Below are 17,291 nucleotides of genomic sequence, written 5' to 3' on the forward strand. Positions count from 1 at the left end.
CTAACTACATGCATATTTTTTAGATTACTGACTAGTGTTAGAGCTGCACTCAGTGGTAGCAGTAGTTCCAATTCCCTTTAAAACTAAGTTAATTTAAAAAAAAACAACTACTGAACTGTTAAGCATTGTGGGCAGTTGTCTCTTGTTAATTCAAGCTAACAGATGAGCCAGTTACATTTTTATTTCACGACCCTTGATTGAGAGGGAATCATAAAGATCTATTACATCTGGCTTAGCAAAATGGTGATGGGTTCTACATGTATGATTTTTTTCGGTGGCTGTTCATTACCTTTGCTGTCTTCTCAAGTTGCTGTGGGAAGCTGGCCCAGCTAGGCAGGAAAAGCACAGTAGCAACTCTGTTTATTCGGTCATAAGCAAATTCCTCCTGTGGTTAAATTTGTCTTGGTAGAGTTTACCAATGCAATAACATTTCTTTTAGGAATCTTCCTTAATTACCAGAAGGTTGCACGCAAAAGAAAATATAGACAACTACCTCTAAGATAGGGACAAATTATTAGATGTCTATGAGCAAAAAAGCCAATAACATTTTCAAAATTTGTGTGCCTTCCTGCTTTTTTTCTGGAAATTGAGAGTGATCTAAGATGGTAAGTTTGTTTTTAAATTTTATAAGTAAAGTCTAAATCATTGAATCAGATTTCTGCATTATTATACATGAAACTTCTTTCATTTTATTATACACTGTCCACAATTCTTGGTTATTCTATCCCCAGCATTATCAGAAAGTGTTTGTGAAATGCGCACCAGTGCCCTGCATCCACTGGGCACTGTTGGGCTACACAGTGTCCTGTTTCTTGCCCACAGGGCCCCAGAGGGAGATGCAAGGTAGCGGGTACAGAGAATGTATGTTACCTGGTTTGTTGAAATATAAATTATCCTGTGACCGCCTCTCCTTTCTCCTCAGGCCTTGTACCCCCTGGTGACCTGTTTGCTCTGTGTCAGTCAGAAGCAGCTGTTCCTGAACAGGTGGCACATTTTCCTCAACAACTGCTTGTCCAACCTTAAAGTTAGTATTTGTCAGCTCAAAACGATCTTTTTAAAAAATTTACAGTAGTTTTTAGGCTGGCTGATGTGCTTCTGGAAGTGACTCCTGATGTTTGCCAGGGGAATTGTCCTATACTGGTGGAAGAATGAAAAAATATTAATAAGAGTTCTTAATAAATATAGTCAATTTTAGAAAGTGACTAGGAATAAGATAAATCACTTCAGATTTGGGAAAAATAAATCCGTTCTAACAAGGATCACTTTAAAAGTAGAATTAAATGTTCCTTTATATGCATCCATTGTCACATTTTATCTAAATGATTTAAAAATAGAATAAGGGCCACATTCAGCTAATAGAAGCATGCGAATTGATCTCAGAAGCTCACTTATACCTTCCCATCCTTCCTCTGTCCCCTCCAGTCTAGGAGAATGTCTCTGGGGCAAAATATGAGCAAAATTCTAAATATTTTGCTCAGATAGCTCCAGTCTATGGAAGGACTGACCTAGCAACAGAGAGCACTTCTTTCTTGTCACTGTCATTTGTGATTCTTGAAGGTATCCTGTTCAAGCCGCATGGCAGTCAGTCCTAAGCGTTCACTGTTTCCAGCAATACACCTGCTACACAGGTGCTGGGTCTTTAAAATGGACTTTATAACTTAAAAGTGGTGAACATGTTTTAAGTTTTAGTAACCTATTGATAAAAGACAGTGAAATTAAAACTATCCCTAACATAAGTGCAAATAGGATGTATTTTTGACAGTTGTTCTTGGTGGTGTCCAAAGATGTGATTAAATTTCTTTTACCAGTTTGATATTAGCTGCTTTTGAATTTTAAGAATATAATTAGTTACAAAATTTTGTATGTGGTTATACACGTTGCCTTTTTTTTTTCTATGATGCTTTAATTTGGTGAAGTAGTTAAGATTAATTATATTATTTTGGCATTTACCATAATTACACAATAATCTGCATTAGAGCTGTTTTAAGCACCAACTATGAGCTGGCTCTAAAAGCTGATTGTGAAATCCAAGATTAGAATCATTCATTTTCTTCAAATTGGCAGTGAAATATAATAGCAGTGGATAGAGAATTAAGCTTTTAAGTACTCTGAAAAAATGAAACGCTTTTCAGGGTTATCAAGTGTTACATAAAGGCCACTTTCAGGTTTTTTTTTTGAGGATCTGCCATATAACTCTAACATGTAGCCTAGTGTCATTTGTTAATTGGTCCACTTTTAAGTTATCCAGCTGTTAGTTCATTAAATTTTTTTTCTATTACATTTTACACAGATAGGAAATGGTCACTTTATTGAAAACAGAGAGGGGAATTATTGAGAGTGCTTACAGTGCAGTTTTCTGTATATTCTGTGTTTAATGTGTCTGGGTTTTTGCTTGGAATTAAAATAATATTTTTCATGACAATCTATTGCTGTGGCCAGAGACCCAAATTTTTTGTCTGAACTTGTTTTTGAAACATAGCAGATCATCTTACTTTAGAACTTAATTACTTCAAAGTTAGAATATTGCTTACAGCTCTAGTCAAACCCCACCAGAAAGATTTAATACGAGGGTTATATACAACCCCAGAGAGGAGCAGGCCTGGGCACTGACAATATATCCCTGTGCAAACTTTTCAAGCACTAAGATTTCTAAGAGGCAGTAAGGCCAGAAAGAGCATGTGGAGTGAATGCTATAGAGACTGAACCGCATTCCAGAATTCAGTTCAGCAGGGACTTATGTAGTGTCCACTGTGTGAGGTGCTAGGGAAGGTGCTGAAAGTGGGAAGGAGTAGGGAAGGCAATTCTATAAAAACTAGATTAGAATAGAGTCCCTGTCCTTGACAAGCTTAGAATTTCATTGGAGGATATGTAACGAAGTTTCAAAATGCGTGGTGCAGACAGTGAAGGATGTAAAAGGTAGGAGTAGGGAGATACCTGTGAGAGTTATAGAGGTCACATGCCCCACGAATCACAAAAGAAGTAGTTATTAGGCAAAGTAAGGCGGAAAGGCAATGATATCTTACTTTATGGGTAATAATCTATTTGAATTCACTACCTCAAGGCTAAAAGATATAAAAATATCCTTGATAAGATAAAAATGAAATAAAATTGTATCGCATATATTTAGAACTAAACCTAGTAGGGATTTGAATGGGACTGTTTAAAAAATGTTATTAATATTCAGAAAACCTTCCAAACCTCCTCTTGAGTCCTTAGTAGGGAAGAAATACCTGAGAAAAAACTAACACAGCTTCGGAGATATACTTTGTCTTGAATTGCTGCAGTATTTTATGGGATTTAAAACCAATTCTGCCATTTCATAGGTGACCACCAAACCAACCCTTCCCCCACGCACCTTCCTGCACCCTTCCCTGCCTTCCTTACCCCTCCCCAGTCACAGATGCTTCAGGATAGTGAATTTCGCACCTGAATCCCACACGCTGACGTTTGGTAGCCACCTGTGATGTATTCTGTAGAGGTGAGCCATCAAGGGGCAGCGTGGCAGAGCAGAGCAGAAGTGTGCGTGAGCACAAAAACCTGCCCACTTGCAATGTAAACAAGCTCTCAGGCTCAACACTCACTTAATGTCAGTGCCCTAGTTTATTCCCAGCATTAGTCAGTCAGAAGCAGGTTGCTTTGGGAGCACAGACTTGAAATCTTTAATATTTCTACTTAATTAACTTAAGCATCTATCAGTAATATTCCATTATAAATGGATGAGAAATGTATAGCACCTTTTCACTGAGACATTCACATCTTTCAGGAACTCTTGTTCCGTGGTGACCAGTACTTTTTCCTCCTATGTATTTTATGTCAGAATCTGAACATATTGTGCTATAAAAAATGCATTCCCTTCACATCTGCCATACAACACCTAATTCTGACAAAAGGAAATATGCTTTGTGAACTTGATTTAATAGTACTTTTAAAATATTGAGTCACCATTTGCAGATAAGAAAAAAATTAAAAATTTAAAAATTAAATAAAATGAAATTATGTTCATAATACTATGTGCTAGTTTCTTATCCTTCAAAATAAAACAAACTGGGAGAATTTCAGAATTTCTTATATTTTATAAAAATGAATATAATATACCAGTGAGGCCCAGATTATTAAAAAAAAAAAAACAGAAAAGAAACCTCAAAGGTTAAGAAATGCATGAATTTTATATGATTAATAATAATAATAGCTCTCATTCACTGGAGACACATTATGAGCAGGCGAGTGGTAGAGGCTTCCTATACATTGTTGTGGGTATCATGGCAATGCCACAGGCTACACTGAGTATTCCCTATGCTTTCATGAATGTTGTTTATGCATTTCCAAATATTTTGCTCAGATAGCAATACTGCATCTGAAGGTTAGACATGATTCAGTTTAGTTTCGCAGTTGGAGAAACCAAAGTACAGAATGAGAAAGAATACTCCTTTTTTCTCAGGGAGCACTTATGCTAGGACTTAAATCCATTCTGTCACTTGCCAACAATTCTTTATAAGTAGTCTACCAGGCACAGTTCTAGGTACTGGGAATAAGTGATGAGTAAGACAGTAGCACTCCCTGGTCTCTTAGACCTTGTAATTTAGTGGAGGAGACAGACCAACAAGCAAATAAATAAATACATGAGAAGAAAAAAAAACAGATAATGATGACTACTCTAAAGAAAACCTAATAGATATTAGGATTGAGAATGATGCATTCAGGGAAGGCAGGCAAGGGAGGTACAAGCAGGGTATTTGATTTCCAGTAAAAATCTCAAAACAAGTGTGGTTGCCATAAATATATTTGATGAAGCTTGTGTATAGCACTTCAATATTTGTATGTAATAATTGCAATGAAGTTTGAATGCTTTTTTCAACTTTTCACGTAATAGTAAGTTTATTAATGTTATCTTTATCTTGTAAGTGGAGACATTGAGTAATATATTAAGGATTCCACAGTCATTGCCTGAATTAATTAAAATATATGGCATTTATTTTAAAATGACTACTTTCCTCTTTTAAATACCAAATTTAAATGGTATAGTATAGCTATTTTAATTATTAATTTTCAAGATGTAGTTATTCCGCTTTACTATTAATCTCATTTCTATAATCTTGAGAAAATCTGTTTCAGATCTACAAAAATAAAGGCACATTTCAAAGATTCCAATAATGCACATAAACTGGACCTAAAAATTAATAATAAGATGACAAGCACGTTATTTTCCATGAATGCCTTATTTATCCAACCATTCAATAGAAAAATAATTGCCATAAAAATGTTGTTATGATAATTTTAGAGATTATCCTAAACTGTAGCAATAGGTTATTTGAATAATATACAGTCATCAAACCCGGTGAATCATAATCAAAGTAAATTGATTCAACTATTAAAAAGAAATGTCAAAAAGATGGAAAGTGTTGCTGTGATATGCAAAATGTAACAGAAATAGATTTACTTAGATGGCTTTCTCTTTGAAATGGAAGAGAAAACTAGAAGGTATTTTAAGTATAACAAAATTAGTAGATGACTAAAATTATCTATCTCACTAGGTCTTTACCTTAACATAACGTAAGAATCCCTACAGAAGCCTGTTATAAATGCAACTTCTTGAAACCCACTTTCCGAGGTTCTGGTTCAGAATATCTAAGGTGCAGCCCAGGAATCTGCATATTTATAAGCAGCACAGGTGACTTGGTGCAAATAGTCAGCTGATGGACCTTGAGTAACATTGTTCTATACCACTGATTGCATCAGCCAGGTTATCAGTGAATTCACTTGTCCCCATTTGTTACCATTAACTCTGAATTGTTTTAACTAAATTAATTAAAAGCAAAATTTAAAGGAGGTAGGCATGTTATTAGGTAGGCTGACACATCCCATGAAGTCAGTGACTGGCAGTGAGGTGAGATGCAGAGGATCCAGGGAAGATCTACTCTGAAGCACACTAGTTTCTTGAACAATTATATCGATGAACCTCAGAGCCATAATAAATGCATACTATTAATTAATTATTGGTTAATTAATTAAGGGAGATGCAGATTACAACAGAAGAATGGTTTTTTGATCTTGAAGCAAGTATCTTTGACACAGAAATCAGTGGTTTGAGACATATGCTGAAATGTCTGCATCCTGAAAATATACATCTAACAGAATAGCACCTATTCTGTTAGCTGCTAAGGAAATACAAAGACAGATGAAGAAGAAGTGCTGTCTTCAAGTAGAGTAGGTACCAATAGCATATGTGTGCAGCCTCCACATAATATTAAAGTGAAGTGGAAAATTTAATGCTTTAAAGCCACTGAGGCCAGATTGCCTAGGTTCAGATTCTAGCACTGTCATTTATTAGCTGTGTGACCTTGGGTAAGTTATTTGACCTCTCTGTGCCTAGAATCTACTCCATACATTGTTGTGAAAATTAAAATGAGTTAATATAAGTGCAGCATTGATTAAAATAAAATACCTGCTATAGCAAGCACCATGTAATACATACATTCCAATTTCTGAGAAAACAATACTTATTAGAGCCTAAGTCAATTCCTATCCCAGCTGTCGTTTACTAAACTGGTTTACTATCATTTACTTTGAGCAATTTATTGGGCCTTCTCTCATCTATAAAATCCTTCAATTGATATCTTGTTACGTGAAAGCACATCTGAAATACCAAAATTCCATACAAGTGCAAGATATTTATTACTGTCATTATAATATGAAAATTAGCTTCACCTACATGGTAAAGTTTGTCTTTCATATAGGTCCTGTACAGATGAATCTAGTTTATGCATCAAGTTTTTCAGCTACTACTCAGATTCTTTTCGATTTTGAATACTTTCTGGTTTTGTTTTTAATATATAACCTGCTGTATGGTAGTCACTGAGGACACAAAAATGAACAAATCAGAATGCCTGGAACTCACTGTCTGGTACGAAATATTCAAGTAAAGGATGTCTGTTTCCTAGAAAACAGAGAGCAGGGGCACTTGGTAGCCTCTCCAGAGGACTGGGACAGGAGTAGAGGGGCAGGGGAATGTAGTAAGAGGAGGTGTCACCTAATTGAATTTAAGTTATCCAAGTAGACAAGGGTAGGAAGGCATTCCAGGCATGCAGGGAATTGCAAAAGGGGTGTTGCAGTGCAAGGTTCACCTACCACAAGGCAGAGGCAGGAAGTGGTACAAGGGAGCCAGGTCACAGAAGGCCCCTCATGTGCCATATTATGAAATTTGGACATTGTCCAGTAGGTGACTAGAAGCCACTTAAGGACTTTAAATGCAGGAAAGTAAAAAAACATGTTTGTATTTTCAAGAATATCATTTGTGCAAGAATGGAAGAGAGGCCAGAAAATCCATTTAGGAGGCAGTTGCAATGATCTGATATCATCTTGAAATGCTAAAAACCAATTAACAGTACATAATCCACAGACAAAACAAACTAAAACCTAAGTTTGCTACTTTGCTTTTCAGTGCATATGGAAGCAAAAATAATCTCAAAAATGTTCTTAAGAGTGAAAGAATATTAGTCACAATAAGATGCAAGAAAAATGGTAGACAGGAAGGACAGGACAAATATTTTAAAGAAGTTGAAGCTGAAACAGAAGACACTAGTGTCAATCAGTTAAACTAGAGATCTCGGTTACGGTCTACAGTGAAATTGAGATGATACTTGCCTTCCTCATCATGATTCACAATGAGAGATTATGAATATGAAAGAATTTCAAATGATACGCTATGCAAATATAAACTGTTATATATATATTTTTAAAAAGGAAATTCACAAAGGAAAGATGTTTCTACTAGAAAAGAAGCTCCTTAAAGGCAGGGGCTACATTTCCCTTGTTTGCTGCTGGATGGCAGGTGTCTTCTACATAATAATACTACAGGCAGGTACAGTGTTAAGTACCCTATGTGCATTAACTCATTTGACTCTCATACACTCCTGTGATGGAGGTAGGATTATCATCTGCATTTCACAGACAGGGAAAATCAGACCCAGAGAGATTAAAATGCTTTCTCTAGGTGGCCACATTGCTAATAAATTATAAGGCAAGGATGGATTCAAACCCAGGCAGTCTGTGTGAAGTCTGCTTTTAACCACTATGTAAGTACACCATAGGCATTTGCTGATTTGGACCAGTTGGAAGACAAGTAGTCAGAATTTCTGAAATTTTTAAATGATCGAGTATTTTAAATGCAGTAAATGCAGCTTTACTAATTTCAAGTCCCCTTTAAGTAACTAAAACATTTGACAAATTTTACCTGTTATATTAACAGGCCAAAAAAAAAAAAAAAACTTCTACATAAATGTGTGCTTCTAAAAAGCCAGGTTTTTTTTTTTTCTCCATGAAGCTAAACAAATAGCTATAAAGTTCATCTAGAAGAATAAACATGCAAGAAAATCTTGGAAACCGCTAAAAATTAAAAAAAAAGCAATGGACTATATAAAGTAGGCCATACTAGATATTAACACATTATAAAACCTGAATAATTAAAATGATGTGGTACTTGAATAGACAGACTAGTAGAACAAAAAAAAAAATGTAGAACAGACCTAAATGTATATGGAAATTTAGACTTTTAGAATAATGACCGCACTAAAAGGTTGTTAGACTACAAAGACTATGAAGTCTATCTTTCCTAAATCTAAAAATTTCTCACTATAGTCTTTCCTATAGAATTTATTTATGTGGATCATCTTTATTCAGTAGCAGTTTAAAGATAAACTTTATCCCAGATCATTTCAAAACAATTATGAATTCTATAAAAATCAGTACCTAAATTATCTACACTAAGAAGAAAAAAGAATCATATGACTAAATAAATGGAGACAGACAAGTAACATAAAGGCAAAAGACCTATCAGAAAGTTAAGACATTGAAAGACTGGTTAGCAAACATTCATTGACCCCATGCAGAACAGCAGAAATTTTAATAGATCTTAGGGGATAATGTCCCCTTTTTTCAGAGAACCTATCATTTATGTGGGAGCTGATGTTTAAACAAGATCTCCCCATAGGTAAGGAGTTGAAGGGCTATGCTAGAGGTATGTATGAGAGTCAGGGGACACTCAGGAGGAAATAATTAGTTTTAATGGGCTGGGATTGAAGGCATCAGGGAGGAACAGAGAAAAAAAAAAAAAAAAAGAAAGCTTCACAAAGGAGAGGACATCCAAGCCCACTATAAAGAATGAACAGGGTTCACTTGGGAGAAAAGAACGATTCAGGAATGGGGGTGGAAGGGCACTTCTATCATGGAAATAGAATGAACGTGGCCTAGCTATGGTTTACAAAGCTTACGGGAGAGTAACAGAATGGGAGGCAGAAGAGATAGGTTAGAGCCAGCTATTGACTAGTCTGGTATGCCAGGCCAAGAAATGTTAGCTTGATCCCACAGGCACCAGGGAAACTACCGATTCTGTGACTTCTATATAGAAAGGATTATCATCTGTGTAAGATAGACAGCCGGGCAAGGATTGAGTTAGGGAGACTATTAGGATGGTACTGCAGCAGTCCAGATGACAGTGCTGGGAGCCTGAGCTATAGCAAAGGAAGTGAGAATGGATAAGATATCAAATTCAAGGGAAATTTTGTGGATAAAATCTATAAAATTGTTTGAAAGGATGGAGTGAGAGTCAGAAGTAAGGAATGGAGGAATGAAGTGTCCACGGATGATGAAACCACACTCTCCTCTCTGATTTGTTAATGCCTGGGTGCCCACAGCTGGTCTCCCTGCCTCTGCCTCTGTCCCCATGCTGCAGACATTGGACTTCCTCTGTGGTCTCTCTGATCTCATTGGCTCCCTGTCACCATCATGAGAAGCCTGTTCTCCTCATGAAAGGCACCTCATGTAGCCCCTGCTTTCCTCTCAAGCCTCACCACCTACTGCTCCTTCACCTGGCCTTGCACTGGCCCTTCACCAGCATACAAAGGATTCTCAGGCTCCAAAACGGGAGCCCTCTGCTCCTCCATTTCTCTCAGTTGCCATGTGCTCTTGCCTCTGCCTACAAACCTCCCCCTCCCACCATTTTTTTTTTACACCTTTCGAAGTATCTAGGGCCACAAACTGTGGCAGGCTCAGCATAGTAACTCAAATGTGTGTGCATTATGAATGAGTATGACAAAAATGGATTTAAGGTTCATCTGAGTTTTTTGTTGTTGTTGTTTTTTTTTTGCTTTTGTTTTTTTTTTTGAGACAGAGTCTCGCTCTGTCGCCCAGGCTGGAGTGCAGTGGCGCCATCTTGGCTCACTGCAACCTCCGCTTCCCAGGTTCAAGCAGTTCTCTGCCTCAGCCTCCCAAGTAGCTGGGATTACAGGCACCCGCCACCATGCCCAGCTAATTTTTATATTTTTTAGTAGAAACGGGATTTCACCATCTTGGCCAGGCTGGTATTGAACTCCTGACCTCATAATCCACCTGCCTCTGCCTCCCAAAGTGCTGGGATTACAGGCATGAGTCATGTGAGTTTTTATGTGCTCCTGGAATCCTTTCCTGACCCATTCCTTGAGTTTGCCATATGTTGCCCTTCTTCCTATCCTCTTGCTTCTGTCCCTACCAGTTTTTCATACTGTTGTAGAGTTGACTCCCATCCCCCATAGATTGTGAACATCTTAAGGGAAAGGATTATCTTTTATCTCTACATCTCAGGTTCTAGCACAGTACCTAGTACACATTAGTCTCAATAAATACTGGAGGGTAATCAGATGGGATGGGGATGGGGTGGAGGCATTGGAGAATCAAAACAATAAAGGTTTAAAAGGACATAATCAACAATAAAAAGAACAGACTCATTCTCCTATTGGTGCTAAAGAATTTGGGTTCCCTAGGGTTGGAGGGAGAAGATAATCTCTTGAGTACTCATCTTGGCAAAGGAGAAAATGACATGGCTTCCCCCAGAATTACTCTGTCCCACCATTTTTATGCCTCCTCATGGATGATTTATCCTATGAGCATTGAGAGGCCAATACCCTGTAAGTCCCAGGTGATGCAATATGCCTCGTAAGTACCCAGCCATCCACCTGGAGCTTGCCTTTTCCAGGCCTTCAGAGAAGAGCCATCTCTAGAGGCTCAGACCTCAGTATTTACATCTGCAGTCTTACATCTTGGTTTCTGTTATAGAACAAAGACCCCAAGATGGCTCGAGTTGCACTGGAATCACTCTACAGATTACTTTGGGTTTATATGATTCGAATTAAATGTGAAAGCAACACAGCTACTCAGAGGTAAGATTTGGCTTGTGTCAATGGTAACCACATCACTCAGCCACTGCAGAGGGTGTTTCTTTTATTACTACATATGCTAACTCAACTAGAAGCTGTTCAAAGCTGATAGTTTCTAGAAGATCTAAGTCCTAAGGGAACATTTTCAGGCTTTCCATAGTCATTGGCTCAACACCCATTACAAAAGCTCCAGCCTCTACCAGGATCAACAGGTTCCACTTCCAGAGTTGCATCTGCCACTTTAACAAAAAAAAACTATAATTTTCCAACTGCTCTTAGTTTTCCAGAAAAACTTTTCATAGAGTAATTATGCGAATGGAAAGAGGTGAGGTGGTTTGTTTTCTTTTTTGAATTCTCTCTGATTCTTAGATAAGATGAAACATCTGCCATTTTCCCTTAAAGAACTGGAGCTCAGACAATCTTGCTTGTTTTCTCTTTTCCCCCTTATCTTTCAGCCGACTTATAACCATCATCACAACACTTTTCCCCAAAGGGTCCCGCGGTGTGGTGCCAAGGGACATGCCTCTGAACATCTTTGTGAAAATCATCCAGTTCATTGCCCAGGTAATGGAGAAGATTCTGGTGGTGGGAATCTTCTAATGGTTTTTAAGCAGCCAGCCTCCTTCTTATGAAGTACTAAAAGATTGAAAGTCTAAATTAGTATCTTACGTGTTTAGACTTCTGTGAAAGATTTAAAGTGTTTTCACACACAGCCTATTCTTTTGCTTCAAAGCACAAGTTGTGAGTTGAGTATGTCAAGTGTTTTCAGCATCTGATAAACGAAGAAACAGAGACAGAGTTTAAGTGGCTCATCTGAGTCACAAAGTCTGTGAATTAGTAAGATTGTCTTGACTCTTCACCTCTGTTTTTTTCCTGTTTCTCTGCTCTGGATTCTACAAGTAAAGAGGAAGCAAAGGATCTGGTGTTCAGAGAAAACCAAAAGAGAACAATTTAGCAAAATTTGAGGAATAAATAATAATGTTCTTTCAACCTATGAAAAAGAATTTAATAGGAATATTAGCATTTATCAAGCACTCTTTTGCCAAGAACTGTTCTAAGTGCTTTATGTATATTAATGACTTAAAAACAGGTCCAGTAATATTAAACATAGTTTTTAATATGTAATTTACTATTTGAACCCAGGAGCTTTACTTTTCAAAACACTTTGTGAGTAAATGGGTTTACCCCAACTTTGGCCTCCTTGTGCAGAGGAACAGGAAAAGACTATTATTCCAGTCCAGCCTCTGCCATGAGCCAGCTCTATAACCTTAAACAAATCAGAGAACATCTTTTTTCTGTTTCTTTATCTGTAAAATGGGGATGAAAATGCTTGCCTCAGAATATCGTGTGCTTAAAGGGAAATAATAGGCATGAAAGTACTGTTGAAGTACAATTGATACTGATATAAAGTGTAAGGTTCAATTGCTACTTCACAGATGATTTGACAGTAATATCTCTCTTTGAGTTTGGTGCAATGGAATAGCTCTGTAATATTTGTACTAGGGAAAGGACATTACTTGCTCTGCAGATGAAAGAATTAATGTAATTTTTCTGCATGTAGTTATCATGTGACTGAGAATGTGCTTTGTTTATTCTGGAATATGTTGTATAAAATGAACCTATTTTATTTATATATATATATAAGTAAATATGTACATATACACACACATATATATACACACAGATACCTGATATATTTTATATATAAATTATATATATTAATTATCTATACCTGATATATATATTCCTGTTATATATTCCGATATATTTTTACATATATTAATTATACATATTAACTATTGTTATATATATACCTGGCATATTATACCTGTTATACTATATATATATATATACACACCCCTGACATATTAAGTAACCTTAATATATCTTATGTATTGATTACATGTCTCACATGCAGAATTGTTTGTTATAATATGAGCCAAAGGATTTTTAATGTTAGAGAATAGAAGAAAATGATCATTTTGCAGTGATCTCTTTAAAAATACATTTTAAAGAGGTACAGTACAAGTAGGAAGAGTTCACCCTCTTTATAAGCCCAGATACCCCAAGTGTTTGGTTATTTGATTTGTGGGGGGGGAGGTCTTTTGTCATTAGTCATACTGTGGTTTAGGGGCCAATTACATATTTTGTATAATGAAGGCCTCCTTGCACACCACACAAAACAGAAGCAGCGCTACTCTCGGTTCAGGTGGGCATGGTCTTCCTCCAGGTTCTCTGCAAGCCACAAAACTGAGCAGTGCCCTTCCTCTTTTAGCCACCACCTGTTTGCTTGGTGCATATTGATGAAAACAGCCATTTTATGTTGAGTTTATATTTTAACACTTTCATTTTGTGTTCTTGTTTTCACTACAGGAACGTTTAGATTTTGCAATGAAAGAAATCATTTTCGATTTTCTTTGTGTGGGAAAACCAGCGAAAGCATTCAGTCTCAACCCAGAGGTATGAATGATCCTTTTATGTACTTCTAACAGAGCATGTCTTCACGGAACCATACCTTTGCTTTGCGGCTTTGGAGAATGGGGTGAGGGATGTCTGCTCACAAAGTCTTCTATTTGTTTCTGTCAGTGTCCAAATTCAGATGATGGTGGAATTTCAGAAGTAAAATTTTGGATTAATAGACTTAGAATGAAACGGTTAGATGAAAGGTTGATGTGCTACCATATTCTGTTCTTGTATAACAAAGTAATTCTTGCCCAAAAAGATAATTCATCACTAAAAGTTAGGTTGTTTTATTTTAGAAAAGTCTGTGCTTTTACTTATAACTGTTTAACAAATTTAGCATCGGGAAGTGATGAAACATAGAAGAACAAATATGTGTAATAATAAAAATAGTAAAACAATGAAATTAAATAAATAATGTGTGCACATCTGTTTCTGTGACAGCATCCCAACTCCAGGGCAGGCAGACTGTGGAGATGAGTATACAGTGGGTATCATACACAACGTGGAGCAGTGGAGGCTGTGCACATGAACAGCACATATAATTTTAAACTTTTAAAAACACTGTCAGCCAACAAAAGTATGCCTGGCACACTGCCTCTTTTTCTATGAGGTTGTAGAAAGAACACTGGGCCAGAAGTCAGCAGAGCCAAATTTGCCACTTGCCACAGGCTCTGCTGCTTTTCCTAGCTGTGTGACATTTACCTCTATGAACTCCAGCTTTTTCACCAATAAAAAGGACAAAATGCCTTTCTACCTCAACTCGCAGAAGAATTGTGGTATTAGGAAGAGTACGTTACAAACTCTTAAGAAAAAAAAAGGGAAGAAAGAAAGGGAGAGAGAGGAGACTGCACACCATAAAAATCAAATACATAGAGAGTTCCCATCATCTCTGTATGATCATCTGGCTCCTTCATTCTGTCAGTGAGGAAGGGGGCCTGGAGGCTGGAGACTGGCAGCTTGTTAGTAGCAGAGGGGACCCAGGTCCCTGTTAGTCCCATGCTCCTTCCCACCACACCCCGTATTCTCTTCTTGATATCAAGGTTGCCACATATCTAGGAACAGCACAAAAAGTCCAAAAATGGGAATTTCTGTGTGGTGTCCATTGACCTCACAGTCTTCTGGAATGGCTGCAGCCAGGGTCTCTGGGCCAATGGGAGGGGGCAGGGCCAGTGCCAAACCAGAGGCTTTGGGCTGGAAGGAGGCCCAGAGCTGTACAGTGAAGAGCCTTCTCTTGCTGGGAAGGTTCTCAAGACATTATTCATTTCTTAGCAGTCATGGCTTTACTGTCTTTAGCAATCATTTCTCAGAATTACTGGATTACTTGTCTAAAAAGGACATGTTAAAAGCTACTACCATCATTATCACTGTCTATAAAATGTATTCTTGGTTCTTTTCTCAAACTCCTCATTCAGTCAGTGAGTAATTAGTTAAGCTCTCTGTGTAGAGCAGTTGGAACTGTGATTTAAAAAAAAGATACCAATAGGAGTAACTATTTGGTTATCTTCTTCCATTTCTTGTGATCTTGTAGATTTATGGAATAATTCATTTATCAGTAGTTGGTAATTATAAGCTCAAAGGCATACCCATAACCCCACTTAAAAGCAGACAGGAGGACAGCATAGTCTGCAAAGCAGATGTCATACACTTGATGAAACATGCTGTAGCGCATTGTTTCTCAGGAAACAAGTTCAGATTGGGTCTTAAATAATATTTTGGAAGTAGCTTGTGGAACAAGGCCTGGAGATCTAAAGGATTATCTTACTGTAAACTTTATGCTGCACCACCACTCAACTCTTCAAAATTTCCAGGTAATTGTCTTGTTTTAGTGCACACCTGAATGACCTTCTATATCCATCCTCATCATCGTGAAGACTTGCTGGTCTGTGAGAAGGGTTTCTTGGTCATCAATTTCTCTGTTTTTCCTTGACCTAAAATAATGCGAAGCCGGAGGTCTTATGTAGTGCTAGCGGCAAGAAGAAGAAATAAAAGCGTATAGATTGGAAAGGAAGAAATAAAATTGTCTTAATTCACAGAGAACATGATTATTTATGTACAAAGAACCTAAAGAAAACCTACTGGAACTAATAAATGATTTTAGGAAGTCTATAGGATACAAGAGAAATAAAATCAATATATTCTAGTTATGAACAATTAGAAATTGAACAATTTACAGTAACACTGAAAAACAAAATAACTTAGCACTAAAGCTGACAAAATATGTGCAATATTTTAATACTGAAAATTACTAAATCCTGAGAGAAATCAAAGAAGGCCCAAATAGTGAAGAGAAATAACTGTAGATTGAATGACTCCCTGTTAACAAGAGGTCAGTTGTCCCCAAATTGATCTATGTAGATTAAACTGTAATCTCAATAATAATAAACCCAATTAAAATCTCTGCACCTTTTCTGTAGAAACCAACAAGCTGATTCTAAAATTTATATGGAAAATCAAAGGAACTAGAATAACCAACATAATTTTGTACAAGAAGAATAAAATTAGAAGACTAGCATGGCCTGATTTCAGGACTTACTATAAAGTTGTATAGTGATCAAGGCAGTGTAGTATTGGCAGAAGGATGAATATAAAAACCAGTTGAACAGAATAGAGAATCTAGAAATCTAGAAATAGACTAAGATATACAGGGTCAATTGATTTTCAACAATGATTCTAAGTTAATTCAATGGATAGAAGATAATGTTTCCAATAAATGGTGCTGAACAATTGGATCTCCACCTGCAAAATATTGAACCTCAGCCTATAATTTGCACTATAAACAAAAATTAACTCAAAATGGATCATGAACCTAAAAGTAAAATCTGATACTATAAATCTTCCAGAAGAAAAGGAGATTTTCATGACCTTCAGGTGCGAAAAAATTTCTAGGACATAAAAATCATAAACTATAAAAGAAAAAAGTTGATAAATTGAACATCATCAAAATTAAAAATGTCTGTACTTCAAAAAAACAGTTAAAGTGGAGAGCCACAGACTGGGAGAAAATATTTACAAAACTCATATCTGACAAATAACTTCCATCTGAATATATAGAGAATTCCCACATTTCAATAATAAGAAAATAACCCAATGTTTTAAATGGGCAGAAGGATCAGCATCTTCACCAGGGAAGAGACACAAATGGCTAATAATCTCATGAAAAGACATTCAACCTCATTAGTCATTAAGGAAATTCAATTTAAAACCAAAACGAGATGTCCTGGGGAAGATAAAGAGCAACTAGAACCTCATATTATTCTAGTGAGATTACAAAAAGGTACAACCACTTTAGAAAAATTTGGCAATTTCTTTTAAGATTAAACGTATACTTAACCATATGACTCAGCAATTCCATCCCAAGGTATTTTTCCTAGAGAAATCAAAACACATGCTCACAAAGGTTTGTGCAAATATTTATAGCAGCCTCATTCATAGTCACTAAAAATAAAAAAGCAACTCATGTCCAAACCCTGGTGAATGGCTAAACAAATTGTGAATCATCAATACAATGGATACTATTTGGCAATAAAAATGAACGAACTGCTGATACTTGCAATAACATCTCAAAAGCATTGTGCTCACTGAAAAAGCAAGATATAAAGTCTATGTACTATTTGATTCAATTTATATCACATTCTGGAAAAG

At 36.6% G+C, this 17,291-nt stretch overlaps 1 protein-coding gene across 4 annotated transcripts in view; it reads left to right on the forward strand.

The window, feature by feature from the left end:
• FRY (FRY microtubule binding protein) overlaps positions 1–17,291 on the forward strand; it is a 453,339-nt gene that overhangs the window by 286,488 nt on the left and 149,560 nt on the right. For all 4 annotated transcript variants that reach the window (XM_063619275.1, XM_055244887.2, XM_055244886.2 and 1 more), the window contains 4 exons: positions 923–1,024; positions 11,086–11,189; positions 11,642–11,750; positions 13,560–13,646. In XM_063619275.1, coding sequence (XP_063475345.1) covers positions 923–1,024; positions 11,086–11,189; positions 11,642–11,750; positions 13,560–13,646 — 402 coding nt within the window. The remainder of the gene's footprint in view (positions 1–922; positions 1,025–11,085; positions 11,190–11,641; positions 11,751–13,559; positions 13,647–17,291) is intronic.

The sequence above is a fragment of the Symphalangus syndactylus genome, chromosome 15 (genome assembly GCF_028878055.3).
Source record: "Symphalangus syndactylus isolate Jambi chromosome 15, NHGRI_mSymSyn1-v2.1_pri, whole genome shotgun sequence".
Classification (NCBI taxonomy): domain Eukaryota; kingdom Metazoa; phylum Chordata; class Mammalia; order Primates; family Hylobatidae; genus Symphalangus; species Symphalangus syndactylus.